The following is a 21,075-nucleotide window of genomic DNA, read 5'->3' as shown; positions in this document are numbered from 1 at the left end:
TAGTGAAAATGGTACTCCCTATTATAAAGGGAGAGCCCACTGGCAATATGACAAGAAATACTCTGGAGCCAGCCCAGTAGAACAGCAGTAATATTTTGCATTACCAGCTGAAAAACTAATTCAGGAATAGCTTTGGGATACCACCTGAAGGCTTATGAAGTCAGATTCTCTGTGAGATGAAATAGTAGGGAGGAGGCAATAGAAGTTGCCAGCAAGAACACACACACATTAAACCACTTAAACGCTACATTAAAAGAAATGTTATGGGTCTAATTAAATTCAGTTAAGGCTAGAAACTCAGCTGACATTCCAATAACTCCAATAATAATAAACAGAATGCAAGGGCAAAATTGAGAAAGGAAAACAACTATAACACTACTATTATATAAGCAGAGATAAACAGAAGGAAAAAATAGAAAAAAAGTAAAGAAAGTTAAAATTTCTAAATTTCTTCACACACACACACACACACACACACACACACACACACACACACACACACACACACACACACACACACGCATTTTTAAGTTGGACACCCATTCATTGTAAAGGATACGATGACATCCCTAACTCCAATGAGTACATTAGGCTCTTAAAAAGGTCTTCTGGAAGCTGAGGAATTTTCTCAGGAAATATCTCACAGATGAAGGTGATTAATTTGTAGTACTGATTACACAGAGATGGAAACTGTCAAAAGAAATATATTGGGAATTTTAGATTCAAACAGTTCTGTTTTAATACTGCTCCTAAATTTCTGTGGAACAAAGAGACAGGACTGAGACTGATGCACTCTGTTGAAAAGAAAGGTAATTATTAGCAGATACAAACTTCAATGTTACGGTCTTCAGCATATTGCCATTCCATTCATTTGATTTTTCTGGTCATATACAAGAGCTATGCATATGACATGAAAGCCTTAAAAAGCATCCCCCTGCCCCCCCCCCCCCCCCGAAAAAAATCAGCATTATCCTAGTAAAGAAATATAAAAGTAACGATCGATCACAAATGCAAAATATAGAATATTATGTGTTTTTCAAAATGTGAATAGTTTTAATAACTGTCAAATATGGATAAAAGCAAAGTAATAAATCAAACTTTCACGAGGCAAATGACAAAAGAAAAGCTACAGGAGAAGGGACCCACGACGGGAGAGAAAGCTGACAAGTGAATGAACAGCAATGCAGACACTTTTTAGATCATAATGCATTGCCCAAGAAAGTGCATGAAACCACACAGTAGGCAATTATGGAATAACCTGCCTACAGAGCAAGTTTCTTCCTATCCCCCATCAATTAGTTGTTGATTTATGCCATGCAGCATGAAGATTTAGATCCTTTTTTATCCTATCTAATGTTACAGTAAATACTCTCATTCTCCATATAAATGTTTAATCCTTTTTTGAATTCTATGATAAAATCTCAACTCAATTCAAAATAAGAAGACTTGTGGCAGGACTGACTTTTTCAAAAAGGACAAACTTTGTCTAGGTCCTCCATGTATAACTCTCTTCTTAGGCTCTCAGGGGCCAGAGAAAAATTCCTTGCATATACAGTAAAATAAACCCTAGAAAATGCATTGTATTTAACTGCCAGGCTACATAAACCGCTCTAACAACTTCAAAGTTTAGAAACCATGTAAAAGCTTATATATCTTTATAAGAAGTTTCCACATTTATTATGTGCGTGCACGTATATACTGTACATATATGTTAAAATATACTTACTTTCAGCAGATCCTGTGACATTAATGGCAGAACTAGATTAACCCCATATAAGACTACATCTGCTGCTGACACCGATCTATTTGCAGCTTGTCCTGGCTCATGTCCTCTAAATACTTCATCTGTAGAAAACATATAAACCTTTACTGTTAACATATGAAATGTAAAAGGAGAGATCAGACATACTGAAGTGTCTCATTTTTATGCAAAAGGCCAGATTTATAAATTAATAATAAATATATAATAACAATAATAATTAATGTAAATACCTGGATAGATAGATACAATTTCCTTTTGTTCTGTACCTTCTGCACAGAACTTTCTAGGACTTGGTAAAGCTTGAACATTGGGTTTACATTTTTTAGCTTATCTAAAAAACTGTTCAATATAGTTAAATTATAGCTGGCATATCAGGTTTTCAACTGATTCAATTTTAAATAGCAGAGATCATGAAGAAAAAAAGAAGACTGGGATATACAAGAGAAAACTTAACTAAACCATAACTACATACCACAGCACCTGCTCTGCGAATTGCTGAGCATCTACACATCCCCCTGAAGTGCTGCAGAATCAGAATTAGGGTATAGTTTAAAACAGAGACATTTCAGAATCAAGCTCTTCTATCACATGCTGAAATGTCTCTGTTTTAAACTATATCCCAATTCTGATTTAATTGACCTTGTTTTTGATAACTACCATTGCTTTATTTCCAGATTAGTAGCTTGTTCTAGTTCAGATTTCAAGTTGTTCAGTATACAAACAATGCAATAAGAACAATGGCCCATGAATTATTTGCATTCTTCCCTCAGCTACCAGAGTCTGAATATTAAATGCTATCTCGGAATGTGGAAACTAGACTCTCTAATCTCCACTCTTATATTACTTGGATAATTAGTTCTCTCTCTCTCCACAATATTTTTGCTAGTTTTTTAAAAAAAATCAATGTAAGAGAATTCCTCAAAAGAAAATTAGCTTATTTTGCAGCCCATCATTTTTGCTCAAAACCACCCAGAGTAGTTCACCAATACTTGATGCTTTTCATCTCCAATTACTTCATACCTGTATCACTGAAATCTATAAATTCTTTTGACAGAAGGTTAGTAAGAAGCTCCATAATAAGAAGAAGATCCTGGTATTGGTCCTCTTCTGCTGTAACATCTATTCGCTGCCGACCTAAATTATTCTTGGAATATACTTGAAGTAGAGTCAGGCAGGCCTCATACAAATTCATGGCTTTGGACTGCAACAAAGAAACAAACAGGGAAGTTAAATATGTTACATACTATATATACACTAGCATATTTAATATTGACTTTTTAGTGCTGCTTTTGATGCTGTTTGGCTGACAATACACCAGTGATTTTGATTTCTTTTCTATGATCTGTTACTATTTAGTGTAATAGCTACACATAAAAGTGTTAAGGAAATAGATATTCCTTACATAACGTAACTAGCTAGCCCATTTACTCACGTACCAGTGACTACAATACTTTAGTAATATAACCATACTTTTGGTAGGTTACCCCAAACTTAAAAAGAAAATTTTAAATCAGGAGTCTATATATAAAATGATTTTGGACAGGCTGACATTTCTTGCCAAACTCATGAAATTGTTCAGAATTGCAGATTCAGAATCTCTAGGGTCTTGTTCACACTAGCACATTTTGTAGCTTTAATCCACCATTATGGCAGATCCAATGGTGGTAGCTAGGGTTTGTCTGGATTAGAGAAATTTGCATAGGTATAACTACACCAGTGCAAAGTCCTAACGTAGGTACACTGCACTGGTTAACTTACTAAGGTAAATCACACCAGTGAAAGCCCTGTTTAGCACCAATGTGGTGTCTCTACCTTAAGAGTTTGCACCAGAAGTTACACCAGTGGCAAGTTGCCCTAGACAAACCTTCAGAGAAAGTTAAACATGGTAAAAACACCCTGAGCTGGACTAATGATGAATTATAGGTAAATTTGTTAGTGTATGCATATTCTAGCTGTACTTTTGGGTTACCTTTTCAGAGACAATATATGCACTCTCACTTATAGACAAGGAAAGATTATTTAGTACATCCAAAAGTTTTCTGAATGATATAAGAGGCAGAACTGTGGGATGCTCTCTCTTTTTCCAGTCTCCAGTCAGTGTGCTTGGGTTTTACTATAGCAGAAACCTGTAAATGGATTTGCTTGTTTTATCAAATCTGTTTTCCTTTAAAGAGGTCTATTTCCTTTTAATAACATATCTGTTTCAGTGAATTATGCTCTTTAATGGATTATATAAAAAATAAGTTAGCAGATGCATGATTTTAAAAGATCAATGACCTTTTGATGTCTACGTTTTAAATACGTTCACTCCTTTAACAGGCATACATTTAAGAGGGCTCAGCTCTACAATATTTCTTCCTATTCAGCATTTAAAATCATTGTGGTTTACTTGATTTAGAGACTAGGATCTTATTTTGCATGTGCGTGCATGCATGCACGCAAACAAACACACACACACACACACACACACACACACACACACACTCTCTCTCTCTCTCTCTCTCTCTCTTTTTGGTTGCATTTACCTCTCCGAGATAGCATATTTGTTTATGTGCAACTTCAACAAAAACTTCTATTATGAGGTTAACAGTCTCTGGTGTGTTTTTGTACACCTCCATTAATCCAATGCAATTGGTAAGGAAGTCCATCAGAAAGTTAAAGAGTATTGCTACATTATCTATCTGGGTAGCCTCAGCAATGCCACAAAGTGCTTCTAGTGTGGCAGTGATTTCTTGTTTCACCTCCTCCTCTTGACAGATCTGTTGAAAGTTTTCTTGATTTATCACATTCAAGAATCGCTGCTGAAGTGGCTGAAGAACCTACAGAATCAAACATTAAACATCCATTTCTGATAAATGTATTCTTCCAGTTTAATACATGTAGTACTCAGGGCCGGCTCCAGGCACCAGCTGAGCAAGCTGGTGCTTGGGGCGACAGATTGTTCGAGGTGGCATTCTGCCCAATCCTAGGGCGGCACGGCCGCTTTTTTTGTTTGTTTGTTTGTTTTGTTCTTGTTCCACTCCCGGAGAACCAGAGCGCCCTTCAGGGCAGTCCTCTTCCTTCCCTCCCCGCCGACCGGAACGGAGCCCTCGCGGCAGGAGGCGGTGCAGCGGGAGGGGCCGCATGGCAGCGCCCCTGCTGTAGCCCTGGCCGCCCCCTTCTCTCTCTCTCCTGCCCGCTCTCCCCCCCCCCCCCCCCAACCCCAGCCGGTCCCCCTGCACCCACGCTCCGGCCACGCCGCAGGTTTTTTTTTTTTTTTTTTTTTTTTTTTGCTTGGGGCGGCCAAAAAGCCAGAGCCGGCCCTGGTAGTACTCACAGTTTCCTATCAATTCATTAAAAAGTCAAGTCTTTATGGCATACAACCCTTCCCACTCTCCCCACCTACAAAGCACTGGGATAATTCACCATTGTTATTCCAGTTTTACACTGGTGCAATTCCATTGATTTCAATGGAATTAAAACTGGCATAAAACTGGGGTAACACAGTGATTAATCAGGCCCATTAAGTGAATTTTAACTTAATCTTGCCATGCACCATCTCCATTAGGGGTCTGTTTCAGCATTATCTCTTGCCAACTTATTTTCTGCCCACTTATGGTGTTTAAATTCCTCTCTACTGTGCCTTTTTCTGTCCTCTCTGGTATATGAATCTCCTCCAAATTTTGTATCATCTGAAAGTTTCTTTTCTATTCTAGCTAATTAATAAAACTGTTAAATAAGATCAGTCTTAATAATTATCTTTGTGGTACCACACAACATACTGCCATCTATCATTATTATTTTAAAAAACTATTTATTTAGGAAGTTAACAAGTTTAAAAATCCTTGCCATGTAAACACCAGAGCCAGTACAATAATCATTACAACACTGACCTTTTGTTTAGAGAAACATTTTTTAGTCTTCCAACCTATGTTCAATCTGCATGATACTGTTGATAGTTAAGCTAATTTGATCTAATTTTTCAGAGTTTAGTTTTTCCAGACAGTCATACGCTTTACAAAACCCCAATATATAACCAGTTCCTCTATCAGGTTCCCTTTCAGTTATTAATTTTGTAATTTATCAAACAAGCAATCAAGTTTTTCACAAGATTTATTCTTTATAAACCTATGGTGCTTATTGCTCATGTTTCAGTTACCTCTAGGGCCAAGATGCTTCATTATTTTCTCTCCATATTCATTTTATTATTTTACAGTAGAACCTCAGAGTTATGAACACTAGCGTTACGAACTGACCAGTCAACCACACACCTCATTTGGAAACAAAAGTACAAAACCAGGCAGCAGCAGCAGCACCACCACACACACACATACAGACAGTACAGTACTGTGTTAAACGTAAACTACTAAAAAAAATAAATAAAGGGAAAGCCGCATTTTTCTTCTGCATAGTAAAGTTTCAAAGCTGTATTAAGTCAAATACTCAGTTGTAAACTTTTGAAAGAACCATAATGTTTTGTTCAGAGTTACGAACATTTCAGAGTTATGAACAACCTCCATTCCCGAGGTGTTCGTAACTCTGAGGTTCTACTGTATTGTTGCACTTTGTTAAGCCTGACAAAATACATGGAATCTTACAAGGATCATATAAATTAAAAGGTTACCAGGGAAAGAAGTGAGACTTCCAAGACTTCAGTTTTAAGGAACGCTCTTCTTTCCTTTTTTGATAATCAGTCATTTTAATCTGACCATTTCAGAACTTTTTAAAAACACATTTATGAAATACGATTATAAAATGACCATCAATGTAATATTAATTGGTCATGTTTAAATAACTGGTATCTTACATACCCTGTAATTGGTGTCTTATAAATGTCTAGGTAAAATAAGAATCACAATGAAATTTTAATATTAAAAAAGCCTTTAAAGACGTTCCGTGTGCAACAGTAGTGTTGAATTCAGTTTCATTGCTTGCTGAAATGAAGGTGACAGAAATTTAAAATTTCTTACCTCTGTCCAGTATTGCTGTTTTGTATCTGTGTCCATATGAGCAAAACCTCCTAAAACTAGAGCTTTCATTAGTGTTCTCTGCACAGAACTGGACAAAAAGTGAAGAGGTGGGCTTCGCCTCGCAAACTGCTTAGCTAAATTCCACCAATTCTCACACTGAATTACTAAATTTGCCCTAAAAAATAAAATAAAAATAAAAGTAAAAAAATTGCTTACTCATAGAAAATCCTTTAGAAACACATACAATCTGACTGCTTCTACCAAGTATTTTTACTAGAATTTTGTTAAAGTTTTAAAGTATTCATTTAAACTAGGATTTATACCTAGTCTCTATTCTTTGTGACATTCATCTTATTTATGCTTCATTTCTAGATTTCTGTAAAATTTAATTTATAAATCATTTAATTTATGAGTGAAAAAATGGGAAAGTACTTTGTAGAGTTGCATAATACCCTTTATTTGACATCTTGCATGTATTGAGCTCAAGCGGTTTATTTTGAGTTTTGTTGTTATAACTCTGAGCCTAGAGACTCAAGTTTTAGAGAATTTACAGGAGATTCAGATTAAGCAAAAGAAAATCTGTTTTATCACAGAGTTCTGTTTAACCAAAACAACACAAACCAGCAAAGTCTTTAGCCACTGTTCCTTCTTGCAGCTTATCAATCTGTACACATCAAAACAACAACAAACAGGGCATCTCTTGTGTATTTCCAGAGCTCGTCAGCTCGTGTCTGGGCAACAAATTTCTGTCCCTTCTGGTCACAAGAGTAGGCCAGTCCCTTTAAGGGTCTAAACCCAACTAGACTCCATCACACAGAGATTGCCTTTGCTCAAGGAGGCATTTCTAGCGGGACCAGATTAAGACAAACCAGGGCCCTTGCCACCCCCTCACATGGGGCCCCTCCTGCACTGTGGCGCTCTCTCTGATTTGGCTAGCAGTGGCATGGGCCACCAACATAAAAGCAAAGAGTGAATTTTGCTAGGCTGGTTGCCCTGCTCCTCTTTGCATAAATTTGGGCCTCTCTCATTTCTGGGTCACCACTCCCTGCCTTCAGGTGAGCTGGGCCCTCTCCAAAACCAGGGAGGGGTCGGTCTGCATCCACCTCAGAACAGGACTCACTGTTACCACCTCAGCCAACTTATGATGGGGTAGAAGCAGAGAGGCCCCTCTGTGTAGGTAACTATGTTCTATCAATATTTGGCCCCTGTGTAGGGAACAAATGCCTGCCTATGCTCAGGTTTCAAACCTATCAATGCAGCTTCTCCCACTCCTATTCCTTTGCCTCTGTCATTTCATCTATCCCTTCATTTATTCATTCCTTCCCCTTCCTCAATGCATTACAGATCCCATATTCACTATATTCTCCTTTCCACTCCATCACTCATCCTCCCTTTGCTTTTATCTTCTCTCTCACCTCACACATTTGTTAAGCTTGTATTCTCATGGTCTTTGTTCAACGAACAAAAAAATGAGGGCGGAGAGGAGTGAGAAGGAAAGGGGGGAGCTGTAGGATCTCCCAACTCCCCAACAGGCTGCGAGCAGCAAAACATGGGCTCTCTTTCTTCCCAGTCTACCCAGAGTGCTCCAAACCCAGTGACTGACCCTCCCTTTCTTTGTAGGGAGCACCTCTCACAGATTCCTCTGGTCTCAGAGAACAGCAGGGAAAACCCTTCCTTTCCTTTGACTAGTGGCAGGGCCTCCTCTCCTCTAGAGCAGCAGAGTGGCCATCCCAGAGCTGCAACAGCACAGGACTAGTCCCATCTGGTGGTGGGAGTGGGGCCAGAAAACCTCCTTCCCTTGTGAGTGGCTGTCTGCAGATACAGTGAGGCAATGCGTTAGTTACACTCTGGTAATGTTTTCAAGATTTTCTTTACAAACCGGGGAGGCTATAAACTTTTATTTATTTATTTATTTATTTGTTTGTTTGTTTTTGGTAAATCAAAGTGGAGATTCTGACCGCATCATGTGATTCCAAGAGCTAGGGCCCCAACATGGCTCTGTAGTGCCTATGTCATAATCCAATGGTTCTCAACTGTCAATACCGCGATTCCATTTTACACAGGGAAAAAAAACAAACTTTGGAACCCAGGGACACCGTCCCATGTAGTCAAAGAAATGGAGGGTGGTTGTAATCCCCTTAAAATTCCCCTCTAGGCTCAGAACACATGCTTTAATCCTGGATTCTAGACCTGACTCCCAGACAGGACTCAATCCCCTGCCAACCTTAACTAAAAAGCCCACACCATTATCAAGCTTCCTCTGAGGGAGCGCCACTGTGGTTTGGGAGCAGAAATGAGAGAGGCAGGGTTATGGGAACCCTGTAGAGAGTACTGAACAGTGTCAGCTCCCAGATAACACTAAGGAGTTCAGAACTGACTTTGGCACTTGAATGCTTTTCCTACATTGAGAAAGAATGGTCTCATGGTTAAGGCAGATGAATGCTGCTGTAAAAGAACTGGATTCTACTCCTTCCTTTGCCAGAGTTCCTATGTAATACTGGTCAAGTCACTTCAACCAAGCCTTTTACAATCACTCACTCATTGTGTGTTTCTCATGCCTGACTTTGAAACCCTGGTATCTGATTTGCAGAAGTGCTGAGCACTCACAACTGTAACTGAAGTCAATGGGAGCTCTGCTTTGAGTGTAATTATGAAGTGCTGTGTAATGCTGAGTATTCTAAAAAATCAAGGCTGAGGAACCTCAAATTTAGCACCCAAAGTTTAGTATATACTTTTAACCTTACTCTCCCTGTGCCTCAGTTCCCCATCTATAAAATGGGAATAATACCCCTTAATTTTAGAGCGGTATTGTGAAAATAAATTCACTAATATTTGTGAAGCACTTCACATACTATAATGATGAGCACCACAGAAAAGCCAATGAGGAAGTTAATAATTCTGTCTTCAGAGCAGAGTTTGAACAGTGTGTAGTAATAAGCCATAGGGCCACACACCGAACATCAAGCAGAAAACAAAATACTGAATAGTTGTTTGTTAAGTGAGCACTGTTCATTTTGTGCACTGAATGAGGCAAGGATTCTGTGTGAAAAAAATCACGTAATTAAATAATGCACCATAATGCATACGCACAAAGGGGGTGGATTACAGTTGCACATGCAACTTTAATTCTGGCATTTTTAAATGTGCGTGCTTGACTTAGCAACCGTAATAATGTTCTTTTAACACAGTACATATGTATTACACACAAAAAACTATTTTGTGTCAGTCTACAAAAGGATAAAACTTTCAAGAATTTGCTGCTTTACAGCTTCTAGCTCCAAGCAAACCTTTGAAATGTATCACTTTCTCCAAATTCTACATGCTTTTAGATATTTAAAATTACACCATTTTAATATTCTTTTACAACATAACTATGTTGGCATTTGATTTTTCAAGCCTAAACAGTTAATTCTTCAAAAGTAAATAGCAATGTAGAAATCCTCATTATAGGATTGGGAAGGTGGGGGGAAAGGCAGAGTTAATTCTTCCTAACTACCTGGTGGTTGAGAGGCATAGGGGAAGGAGAGCACATTTCAGTACAATATAAACTTGAAGGGTTCACTTAACTGGGCTGACAAGCACTGATGGGCTGATTCTCCTCTCCATTATACAAGTTTTATGTTTGGTGACACTCCACTGGAGTTACAGAAGCATAAAACTGGTGTAAGAGTGAAGAATCAGGTCTTGAGTCTATGTAGTCCAGAACATGGTTATTATTTCATAAAAGGAGAAAAACAGCAAGTTATATAGTTGGTGTGCAAGTATGTACATATTTTTAATAAAATACCTTATATTTTATGCTAGGGTTTGAACAATTTTGAATGCTTTAATTCTCAACAGAAAGTGCTCTTAGCTGTGGAAAACATTTAGAACAGTACAAATACTCTAATAGGTAATATACACTGTATTCGCTTTATTTTTGGCCCAATATAATTTTAAAAGATGCAAAAGAAAAATTTGACTTGCATAAGCCTTCACTTTACCTCTCTCTCCTTTCCACTAATGTTACTAGCAACTGTACGGTGTCATTTGCAAGGTCCTGCTCAGAACTCCATACTGCCAGGTTACTGATTACTTTTTCTAAGAGGTAACCCACAATCCACTGGGAACCCTCTGTGTCTGCACCAAATGCTGTATTAAATGGTAGACTTATCTATAAGAAAAAGAAAACAATTAAATGAGTGCATTTTATAAAAAGTCAAAATAGTAACTCATTTTCAGACTTTCACAGTCCTTGCTTACTTAACATACAAAAGTTATGTTGACAAAAAGGAAAAAGTATAAGAAAAAATAGGTAGGAAACCAAACTTACCTCTCACTCTATGCCAAAAAACTGGAAACAACATCAATTTTGTTATAAAACCTTATTTTAAGTATCCTTCCATCTAACCTTCAACACCACCTTTTAAAAGAAAGATTTCCCATGTATGCAGTGTTGTTATAGCTGTGTGGGTCCCATGAATTAGAGACAAGGTTGGGACCACCTTCTGTTGGTGAGCGACAAGCTTTTGAGCTCACTCTTCTTACCTGAAGAAGAGCTCTGTATAAGCTCAAAAGCTTGTCTCTCTCACCAATAGAAGTTGGTCCAATAAAAGATATTATCTCACCTACCTTGTGTCTTTAACATTTCCCATGCACAGTTTAAGGTGGCCATGAAGGAATTCCTGCAGTTTTTCAGAACTGAAGATTCTAATACTGAGGGCTGGCCTACTCTACCTCTTAGGTCGATGTAACTTATGTTGCTCAGGGGTGTAAAAAAGACACACCCCTGAATGACGTAAGTTACGTCAATCCAAGCGCTATCCATATTGGCGCTGTGTTGGCGGGAGACGCTCTCCCGCCGACATAGCTTCCACCTCTCTCGCGGAGGTGGAGTAATTATGCCAATGGGAGAGCACTCTTCTGTCAGCATAGCATGTCTTCACCAGACATGCTACAGCAATGCAGCTGCAATTGCTCCCTGAATTTGTTCCATTTGCTTCTTTTTATCGGGGGGGGGGGGGAGCGCAGGGAAGAGGATTTAAGTATATAAAAGGTTGTTACAAGGAGGAGGGAGAAAAATTGTTCTCCTTCACCTCTGAGGATAGGACAAGAAGCAATGGGCTTAAATTGCAGCAAGGGCAGTTTAGGTTGGACATTAGGAAAAACTTCCTGTCACGGTGGTTAAGCACTGGGTCTGGAATAAATTGCCCACGGAGGTTGTGGAATCTCCATGGTAGGTTAGACAAACACCTGTCAGGGATAGTCTAGAATAGATAATACTTAATTCTGCTATGAGTGCAGGGGACTAGACTATATGACTTCTTGAGGTCCCTTCCAGTCCTACGATTCTGATTCCATATTCAAGTTCTGGTGCAATAATGTCTGACCCCCTTGAAATTCCAAGTATTCAAATTTCCTGTTCTCTGCAAGAATTAAGTTTCTGAAAATTGAATCTCAGGAATTTGATAATTTTGCAAAGGGGCTCTGGACCCCTTGGTCTTGTGAGCATGTTCAATTTCAAATTCCCATCTATTTTCACGTTTCAGCACTAGTTTTCAGTAAAAGAATTTTCTCATCACCTTCAGAGACCAATATTATTACACACAAATTAAGATGGATACAAATTTTTTTTTAAAAGAAGAAAATCAGTATTTGTAATTTAAATTAAATATAGATTTATTCAAATTAAATTTGAATTTGACACACTATGTTAAGGGCTAAGCTTGTACACAAAAATAACATTAAGCAATATATATTTGCTGCCAAGGCTTAAAGAAAGTGAAACCACTGAACTGATGGAAGTTACTGGCTAAGCACCTGGAATCAGAGTCTGATGAAGTGCTAAACCAGCTCTTCTGTGGATACAGAGAGAATACTTTCTTCATTTCCGTTTATTCAACTAGTTCAGTCCAATGACTAGTTCAGAAAGTTAAGAAAGTGACTGAAAAAACAGGAAAGCTTGTTTTCTTCTTCTAACCTACAGATAATATTTCCTTTGTTTCATAAATCAGTTTTAAATGCAAAACATGTTCTGATAACTTTTCTTATGTACTTAGCACATTTAAGGTTATTTTATTTAATTTTAAAAAATTAAAATGCTGTTTTTGTTCTTCATCCAAGTACAGCTTGACAGAAATCACAAGAAACAAATTAACCATCTAGTCAAAAAGAAATACATCATTCACCATTCTTATAATCAAAAACAATGTAAAAATTAAGATTCTGAATAAATGTAAGTTAAGCTATACAATTGCTTAAATAAATGTGTATAGATATATTATATCCTCCTGGTTCACAATTTTATTTTATTTTTTTTTTTAGTAAAGGCTATATTTAGTTGCAAATCAACATGTTCTAATGGTTCCCAACTAAGAAGAAGAGGAGGTTACTTACCTATAACTACATGTTCTCCCAGATGCGTGGTCCTATCTGTATTCCAATCATGGCTGCGCATGCGTGCCAGGTTCTGGAGCTGGAAGGTTTTCGTAGCAGTGTCCATTGATCCGCATCGTGCATCGTATCTCCTTGTTCTCCCAGCAATGCCTCTTCAATGACCCTCTTACCACCGAGTATGCCAGCCCACAACAAAGGGGATGGAGAGCGGGTATTGGAATAGGGACTACATATCTCAAAGAACATCCAGTGATGGTCCCTATATGTATTCCAATTGTGGGTGAGTAGCAAGTAGTAATCAGCATGGAGATGGAAATGCAGTCTATAGAACAGCATGTTCGCAGCCGCTCCTTCAGCGATGGCCTAGCGCAGTGGTCCCGAAACTTTTCAGAGTCACGCCCCTCCTTACTCCTGTACATGCCCTCCACCATGGAAGGCGGGGCTGGGAGTGGGGCTATGGGATGCAGAAAAGGGTAAGGGAGCCAAGGCTGGGGCTGGGAGCAGAGCCCTGGACTGAGGCTGGGGACGGGATGGGATGCAGGACTGCGGCTGGGACTGGGGCAGAGCTGGGGCTGGAACAGGATGGGGTGGTGCTCCCTCCCGGCACCCCATGGGGGCTGGCCCAAGCCCTGCTGTGAATGTTCCTTTGAGCCCCCTAGGGGGGAGAGCCCCACAGTTTGGGGACAACTGGCATAGCAGGAGGTAAAAAAAGTGAACGAATCGCCATGTCGCTGCTTGACAGATGTCCTGACAGGAAATGGCTGCTAGGTATGCCAAAGTGGTAACCCGTGTTTGCATAGAGTGTGCTGTAATTGTATCCAGTGGCTATACGTTGGAGTGTATGTAGCATGTCTAGATGCACCCGGAGACCCATTTCAAGAGTCACTGGGAGGAGACAGCTTGGCCCTTGGACTGGTCTGCAATTGGTACAAACAGCTTCGGTGATGCCCGAAAGGCGCGGGTCCTCTGGAGATAAAAGGCTAAGACATGGCGGATAGTGAGGGAGTGAAGGGTAGTGTCTGCATTGGAGCCGTATGGCTTCGGACAGAAGACAGGGAGGTGAATGAACTGATTGAAGTGGAACTCCAACGCCACCTTCGTGAGGAAGTTAGGGTGCAGTCGCATGGAGACTCTGTCCTTCTGAGGGCAATTCTATTTTACTGGTTAAGTCATCTAACTTACGTCGCTCAGGGGTGGGAAAAAGCCCCCTGCCCCAAGCAATGCAAGTTTTGCGCTGTCCATACCAGCGCTATGTCAGCGGGAGATGCTCTCCCGCTGATGCAGCTTACACTTCTCACTGGAGGTGGAGTATTTATGCCAATGAGAGAGCACTCTCCTGTCAGCATAGCGCATCTTCACCAGACACACTGCAGCTGCGCCGATGCAGCACTGTAGTGTAGATATGCCCTGAAACACAGTGTGTGTGGGGGGGGGAGGGAGGGGGGATTGTCAGCCATCATGGTTGCCAGTATGCTGACTTGTCAAGCGAAGGTAATGGTAACCAAGAAGATTACCTTCATAGAGAGATGAGAGAGGCAGCATGTTTCCAGCAGTTGAAAGAGGGCTTTGTGAGAGCAGATAGGACTAGATTAAGATCCCATGGATCAAACGGATGGTGGTAGGATGGATAAATACTGAGGCGCCATCCACTGGAGGGAGGAAGGCACTAAGAGCTGCCAGATGGACTCGGAGAGAGTTGATGGTGAGGCTCAGCATCTTTATCTTGAGTAGGTAATTGAGGATGATGGGAATGGAAATCTCACCAAGATGGTGGTGATGGCAGTAACACCAAGTAGTGAAACATTTCTATTTAGCCTGGTAGCGTGCCATGGTGGATGCCCTCCTGCTTGGAGTAAGGATGTGGCATACTGTGGTAGAGCATGCTTTGTCTAGCCTCAAGCTCCATCCAAAAACTAGTTGGGTTCGGACTGGGATGCCGGACTCGCCCCTGATGTTGGGTGAGGAGGTCTGAGAGAGTTTGGTGGCAGAGAGGTGGAAAATCTGAGGTCGTCTGGGAACCAAACCTGGCGTGGCCAATATGGGGCTATGCAGATGACAGTAGCATGGTCTCGTTGAATCTTGCAGAGGACTTGTAGTAGGAGGGGAATAGGGGGAAAGGCGTAGCAGAGGTCTCCAGTTCAGGACAGGAGAAGTGTGTCACTTTGGGAGTCCTAACCCAGGTCTCCCCTGAAGCAATAGACAGGCAACTTGCAATTCTTGCAAGTGGCGAAAAAAATCCCAGCGAGAGGTGCCCCAGATTCAGAATAGGTAACGGAGAGCAGGGTCGTGCAGCTCCCATGGAATTTTGGGTGCCTGGCAGGTACATAGCCTGGAGAATGATATGATGGTTGATGCACTAGTTCCACAGCTGTATTGACTCTGCACAGAGGGATGGAGACCAGGCACTCCCTTGTTTGTTGATGTAGGTGGCTAGATGCTATATTGTCTGAGAGGAGCTGCATATGCTGTGATTGGATCAGAGAAAGAAATGCCTGGAAGGCTAGGCAAGCTGCTCAGAGCTCCAGAACGTTGATGTAGAGCCTGGCCTCTTGCGGTGTCCAAATACCCTGGGCTGTGTGTTGGAGGAGGTGCTCCCCCCAGCCCGCAAGGGACGCATCTGTCGCGATGGTGGCCGGTGGGGTGGGGGTGGTGAAGGGGCTACTGACTATGACATTAGATGGGTCGGTCCACTAGGTGAGGGAGGCCAGAACTGTCCGAGAAACCACAACCCTGGCCGTCACATGATCTCCGTGGGGTCTGTACATGGAGAGGAGCAAGAATTGTAGACAACACATGTGTAGATCTGCATGTGGTGTCACATAAGTGCAGGCCACCATATGGCAGAGGATGGAGAGGCAATGGCATACTATGATGCAAGGGGCGCAGCGGAGGGTCGTCACTAGGGCTGTCAGCATTGAAGAGGTCTGGTGGAAGGAAGGCACGAACCACAATTGAGTCGAGCTGCGTGCCCATAAAGTTGATAGTCTGCGTAGGGAAGAGCACGGACTCCTCCTCATTGATGCAGACGCCTAGAGAGGCCAGGAGAGCGTGAAGAGTGGAGATGGCAGAGCTAAGCTCCTGTCGGGAGAGCATGACAAGGAGCCAGTCATCAAAGTAGGGGCATACCGAGTAGCCAAGGCAGCACACGTGAGCCACCACAACCACGAAGACCTTCATGAAGACTCACATAGCTGTCACGAATCCAAAGGGGAGGACTCAGAATTGATAGTGGTGTTGCCCCATCTAGAAACAAAGGAATATCCAGTGGCCCAGGTGGACGTCGATGTGGAAGTATGCATCACTCAGGTCAAGGGCTGCAAACCAGGCCTCGGGGGGGAAGGGAGGGGATAATAGAAGCCAGCATCACCATATGGAACTAGGATTTTTGGATAAAGGTATTTAGTAGGTGAAGGTCGAGAATGGGGCAGCGCTCTGTCCTTTTTGGAATAAGGATGTATGGGGAGTATAAGACTCTGCCTAGTAAGGAGGTGCCATGGGCTCTATGGCACCCTTCAGGAGAAGGGAATCGACCTCGTGTTGTAGAAGGCATTGATAGGGAGGGTTCTGCAGGGGGAATGAAAAATTCTATGGCGTATTCTTAGTGGATAATCTCCAATACCCAATGATCCATGGTGATCTTGCCCCAATTGTGGACAAATAGGGCAAGGCAGGCTCCAAAGATGAGGTGTGCGGACGCGGGTGGCAATGGGGAGAGTTTGCAGATCTTGACCGACACATCAAAACTATACCCTGGGTTGTTTTGGGGTGAGAACTGAGGAAGCGGTTGCAGCAGAGGTGGTGCGACCGGTGGTGCCGGCATGGGGGTTCCTGGTGCCACTGGTAGTACGACAAGTAGGGTGCATACAGCTTCCTCTGGAGAGGAGGAAGCAGTTGTGGGGAACAACAATACTGACTCAATCTCCGCCTTGGAGCCCGACGGTACCAGCAAAGGAGCCGGGGCAGATTGGTACGAGGCCTGGGAGAGAGGGTACCGAGGGGGTATGGGTACCAGGGTAGCCAATGGGGCCAAAGAGTAGAGAGCTGGGTGTGCAGCGGGCAGGAGGGATATTGGTGCCACACCACCAAGGCCAGTTCGTAAGCAGGAGGTTAAGGTGGGCAGGCGGTAGTGAGAGTCAGACCTGCGCCTAGATATCAGAGAAAAGATTGGCTCTGGTTCAGAAAAGCCCTCAGAATCTGAAGATGCCTCTGGAAATGGGGGAGCAGACTGTGTGGCCTGGGCACGGTGCAGCACTGGCCCTCTCCAGCAGGCGCAGCACTGGCTCATCCACCACAGTGGGGACCGCACAGACGAGTGATGGGCCAGAGAGCAGCGATGAAGGTGGATTGGGCAGTTCCAGCTCTTCCGAGTAGAGAAGGGGCTCCAGACAGCCAGGGGTCCATGCAGGATCCCTGGTGGCAGCGGAAGACTGCGGTGGAGTCCGCAGAGCTAGTTGCACCGAAGGTCATAGAAGCGACTGGGGGGGGTGGGCAGTGAGTGTGCAGGAGACGGCACAGAGTGGGCCACTAATGGTGTCGCCGGATCAGTTTTCTTCTTTGCCTTATCCTCAAGGCAGGAAAGCTTTGGTGCCGGTGCAGTCGGGTCGGCACGCGACTTCTCACCCAACCTGGCTCAGCTTGGGGAGGAAAGGCTGTGCTTAGAGGCAGCCTTCGACAAGGACTTGCTTCTGTGCCTAGGAGAGTGCTTCCTAATCTCATGCCTGGAACTGTCAGGTCCGAGGCAAGGGAAGTGCTGGCATGGGTGCTCTCCGCCGGTTCGGATGGTCCCAGATCCAAGTGGGCATGCAGCTTCATGGCCTCCTCCATGAAGTGCTTTCTTAGGCAAAGTTGTCACGCCTCTCGAGTCCATGTCAGGAAAGCCTTACTGATGGCACAGCGATACAGACTTCCCCGAAACAGAAAAGATAGCATTGGTGCTCATCATTCACAAAGAACAAGCAAGGGCAGGAAACACAGTTCTTAAACTGCAGATTATGGGGCATAGTCCCCAGGAGGGACCCTGTAGGACCCCAACCAGGAAAACTATCACTAATGAACTATCACAACTATATAAAACGATGGGAAACTATCTACACTACAAAAACAACAAAGTAATACTATATACAGGAAGAGTAAAGGCTATGTTAGTGTAAAGACGAAGATCGCAGAGGACCAGGGATTCCGACTCCAGCCATGCGGCAGTAAGAGGGAACTGAAGAGGTGTCAACCAAAACAGCCTATCATAACTTGTGCTAGGAGCATGAGGAAGCGCACTGCGCATGTACAGGTCAATGGACATTGCTCCGAAAACCTTCCAGCTCCAGCACATAGCACGTATGCACTTCATCAATCAGGGAAGAATCAGTCTTTCTTTACAAAAATAACTAAAAAATACAAACTATTAAAGACTAAGAAGGAGCCTTCAGTATCCCAAATTACACTAAGGATGATCCTCTGAGTATTTTAATATCCCTGATTATTTCAGCAATAGAAACTATAAAAATGCAGTCACTATGTCCTCCTTAGTCAATGCAGGCCAGCGAGTCTTCTACTATTGATCTGTAGTTCAATTGTGTCGGCAGGCTCCAATCAGCATTAGAGGTCCATTGTGTTTGTCCTGTTCAAACAACATATAAGACTGTCCATGCCACAAGGACTGCCAATGAAATAATGGATGAGGTAATATCTTTTATTGAACCAACTTCTGCTGGTAAGAGAGACCTGAAAAAGAGCTCCGTGTAAGCTCGAAAGCTTGTCTTTCTCACCAACAAAAGTTGGTCCAATAAAAGATATTACCTCACCCACCTTGTGTCTCTAATATCCTGGAACCAACACAGCTACAACTACAATGCATTCTGAAATACTAACAACGTGGACATGGGCATGGAACATAATGGAGTGGGGAGGGCGAAAAAATGATTAACAGGAACACAAGTTCACACAATTTGGACTCTTCTTAGGTTCTGGGGGTCCCTCCCCATCTCTGCTTTTTATAAATATCCAACTTTAAAGAAGAAATATTAATTAATCTCTACCAGGCCACCTGCCTAGCCATTATCATTAGGCCATGTCCCATGACTATTACAGTGGAGATTAATCTCAAGAAGAGATTTGAAGACGGTATTGGCTCAGATAGCTTATTCAGAGAAGATATTCCACCAAGTGACAGCATAGAGGATGTATATCTGCTATATCAAAGCCTACAAAATGGCATTTAAAAATCAAAAAGGTATTTGTAAGTTATGAGTGTTGCTATTTCTGCTTAGCAAAATAATTCAATAGAACACACTCATTTTTCAGGCTATGACTATATACACTAAATTCGAAAACAAACCACAGCTAATGTTATAAACGTCGGCAACTGGAGGTTTAAAAACTCTAACATCCACTTTCATAAAGTGGAGTTAGCGTTATATTCTCTACAGTCCATTAATGCAATCAAAATTGCAGTTAAAGTCTTACCTGGTCATACAGTTTTTCATCCACTAGGAGATAGGTCTTTGCCCAACGCTTAAGAAACCATACAATATCTTTTCCCATTTGTGGACTCAGAAGGTGTGTTAGATCCGCCCTTATTGCTCGAGATTCTACTTCTGAAACTCTTAGAATAGCAGATAATAACCTGCAGATATGAAGTATAATTAAGATATTTGACTTTGGGTTTTGGTGGATTTTTATCTTTTGGGGTTTTAGCAGGGTCAATTACCCAAGCAGGGTGGCCTGGCCACACCAAAGATTTCCATTCTTCTTGGAATGGGGTGGAAGAAGCAATACATCAGCAAGTATTTCCTCTCTCTACTGATGGAGTGTAAGCACCCTCAGGATATTCTCTCTTTACACATGGATGGTGGGATGGGACAGAGATGCTAGAATATCCTAGTCAAGTCCAAGAGAATGCATTTGAAATTGGACTCTGAAATCACTGCAGCTGGAAGAATTCTCTCCAGTGCTCTGACATCAGGGGAAATGGGAAATATTCTAATTGGAACACTGCCTAGAGGACTTAAAAAGCTTTTATTGAGACATCGGTATTTCCCCACTCCCTTGCATTATTACCTATAAACTTTGGACAGTCTCAGGAGTGCCTTTTGGAGCATGTGCAGACTAAATCAAATACTGAAACTGTAAATTATCTCACTATTTGTGTTACTGTACAGTGTATATACTTCCTCCCCCTCAACCATATCCCTGATAGACCCTAGAGACTCTCTTAATTTAGAACAGATTTTATTCCCTACTCCACTGGACACACACAATTGGACAGTATTGCTTCTTTTTTTTGCCAGCTAGAGGGAGGGGTCATCAAAGAGCAACATAAAAGTACTCCTTTACCTTTCAAGGACAAAGTATAATGCTTCTACACCATTTCTAGACCTGTCAATCCAGGGACCAAATGAATGGGAATGAAAAGCCATCTCTAGCCTCCTAGAGTAGATTAAGGCTGGCATGAGACAGACACAAAAACGTAATTTTAACCCTGGGTGAAGTAACTTCCACATCCATTAGTGTGCCACGATCCCCTTAATTTGAACCCTCAAACTCTGAGACTCTGCTCTGAGCCATCATTTTTCTTTCTTCTTCCTTCTTTCTGCATTAATCCCATCAAACGGGGTCAGTGCTGAGTCCTCTCCCTCCAAAGTGCTCTGTTCAATGCCATATCCTCTATCACAACACATGTTAACATGTCTTCCTTTATGAAATTTCACTACTTCTTCTTGGGCCGGCCTCTGTCTTTTTTCCTTCAGTCTTGATCTGTTGGGATTCTCTTATCCTCATACCTATCAGGACAGTACTTTACACGACCAAACCATCGGAGTCTGCACTCCCTCATTTTTTTGTTTATGGGTCTTACTTTGAGCATATCTTTAACATACACATTCCTCGTGTGGTCTTTCTTCTGACTCCACTCATCCATCTTAACATCTGCATTTCTGTACAACGGATCATTTGCTCAAGTTTCTTCTTTGTTGTCCAACACTGAGCACCATACAC

At 42.0% G+C, this 21,075-nt stretch overlaps 1 protein-coding gene across 2 annotated transcripts in view; it reads right to left on the bottom strand.

Annotated features, from left to right (window-relative positions):
• XPO4 (exportin 4) overlaps positions 1-21,075 on the bottom strand; it is a 164,540-nt gene that overhangs the window by 28,997 nt on the left and 114,468 nt on the right. For both annotated transcript variants that reach the window (XM_005304383.4, XM_042842900.2), the window contains 7 exons: positions 19,546-19,705; positions 10,695-10,864; positions 6,712-6,886; positions 4,288-4,581; positions 2,783-2,963; positions 1,727-1,845; positions 560-690 (listed from right to left, as the gene is read on the bottom strand). In XM_005304383.4, coding sequence (XP_005304440.1) covers positions 560-690; positions 1,727-1,845; positions 2,783-2,963; positions 4,288-4,581; positions 6,712-6,886; positions 10,695-10,864; positions 19,546-19,705 — 1,230 coding nt within the window. The remainder of the gene's footprint in view (positions 1-559; positions 691-1,726; positions 1,846-2,782; positions 2,964-4,287; positions 4,582-6,711; positions 6,887-10,694; positions 10,865-19,545; positions 19,706-21,075) is intronic.

This window comes from Chrysemys picta, chromosome 1 (assembly GCF_011386835.1).
Source record: "Chrysemys picta bellii isolate R12L10 chromosome 1, ASM1138683v2, whole genome shotgun sequence".
Lineage (NCBI taxonomy): Eukaryota > Metazoa > Chordata > Testudines > Emydidae > Chrysemys > Chrysemys picta.
The sequence above is the reverse complement of the archived record's forward strand: the minus strand, read 5'-3'. Positions and strand labels throughout refer to the sequence as shown.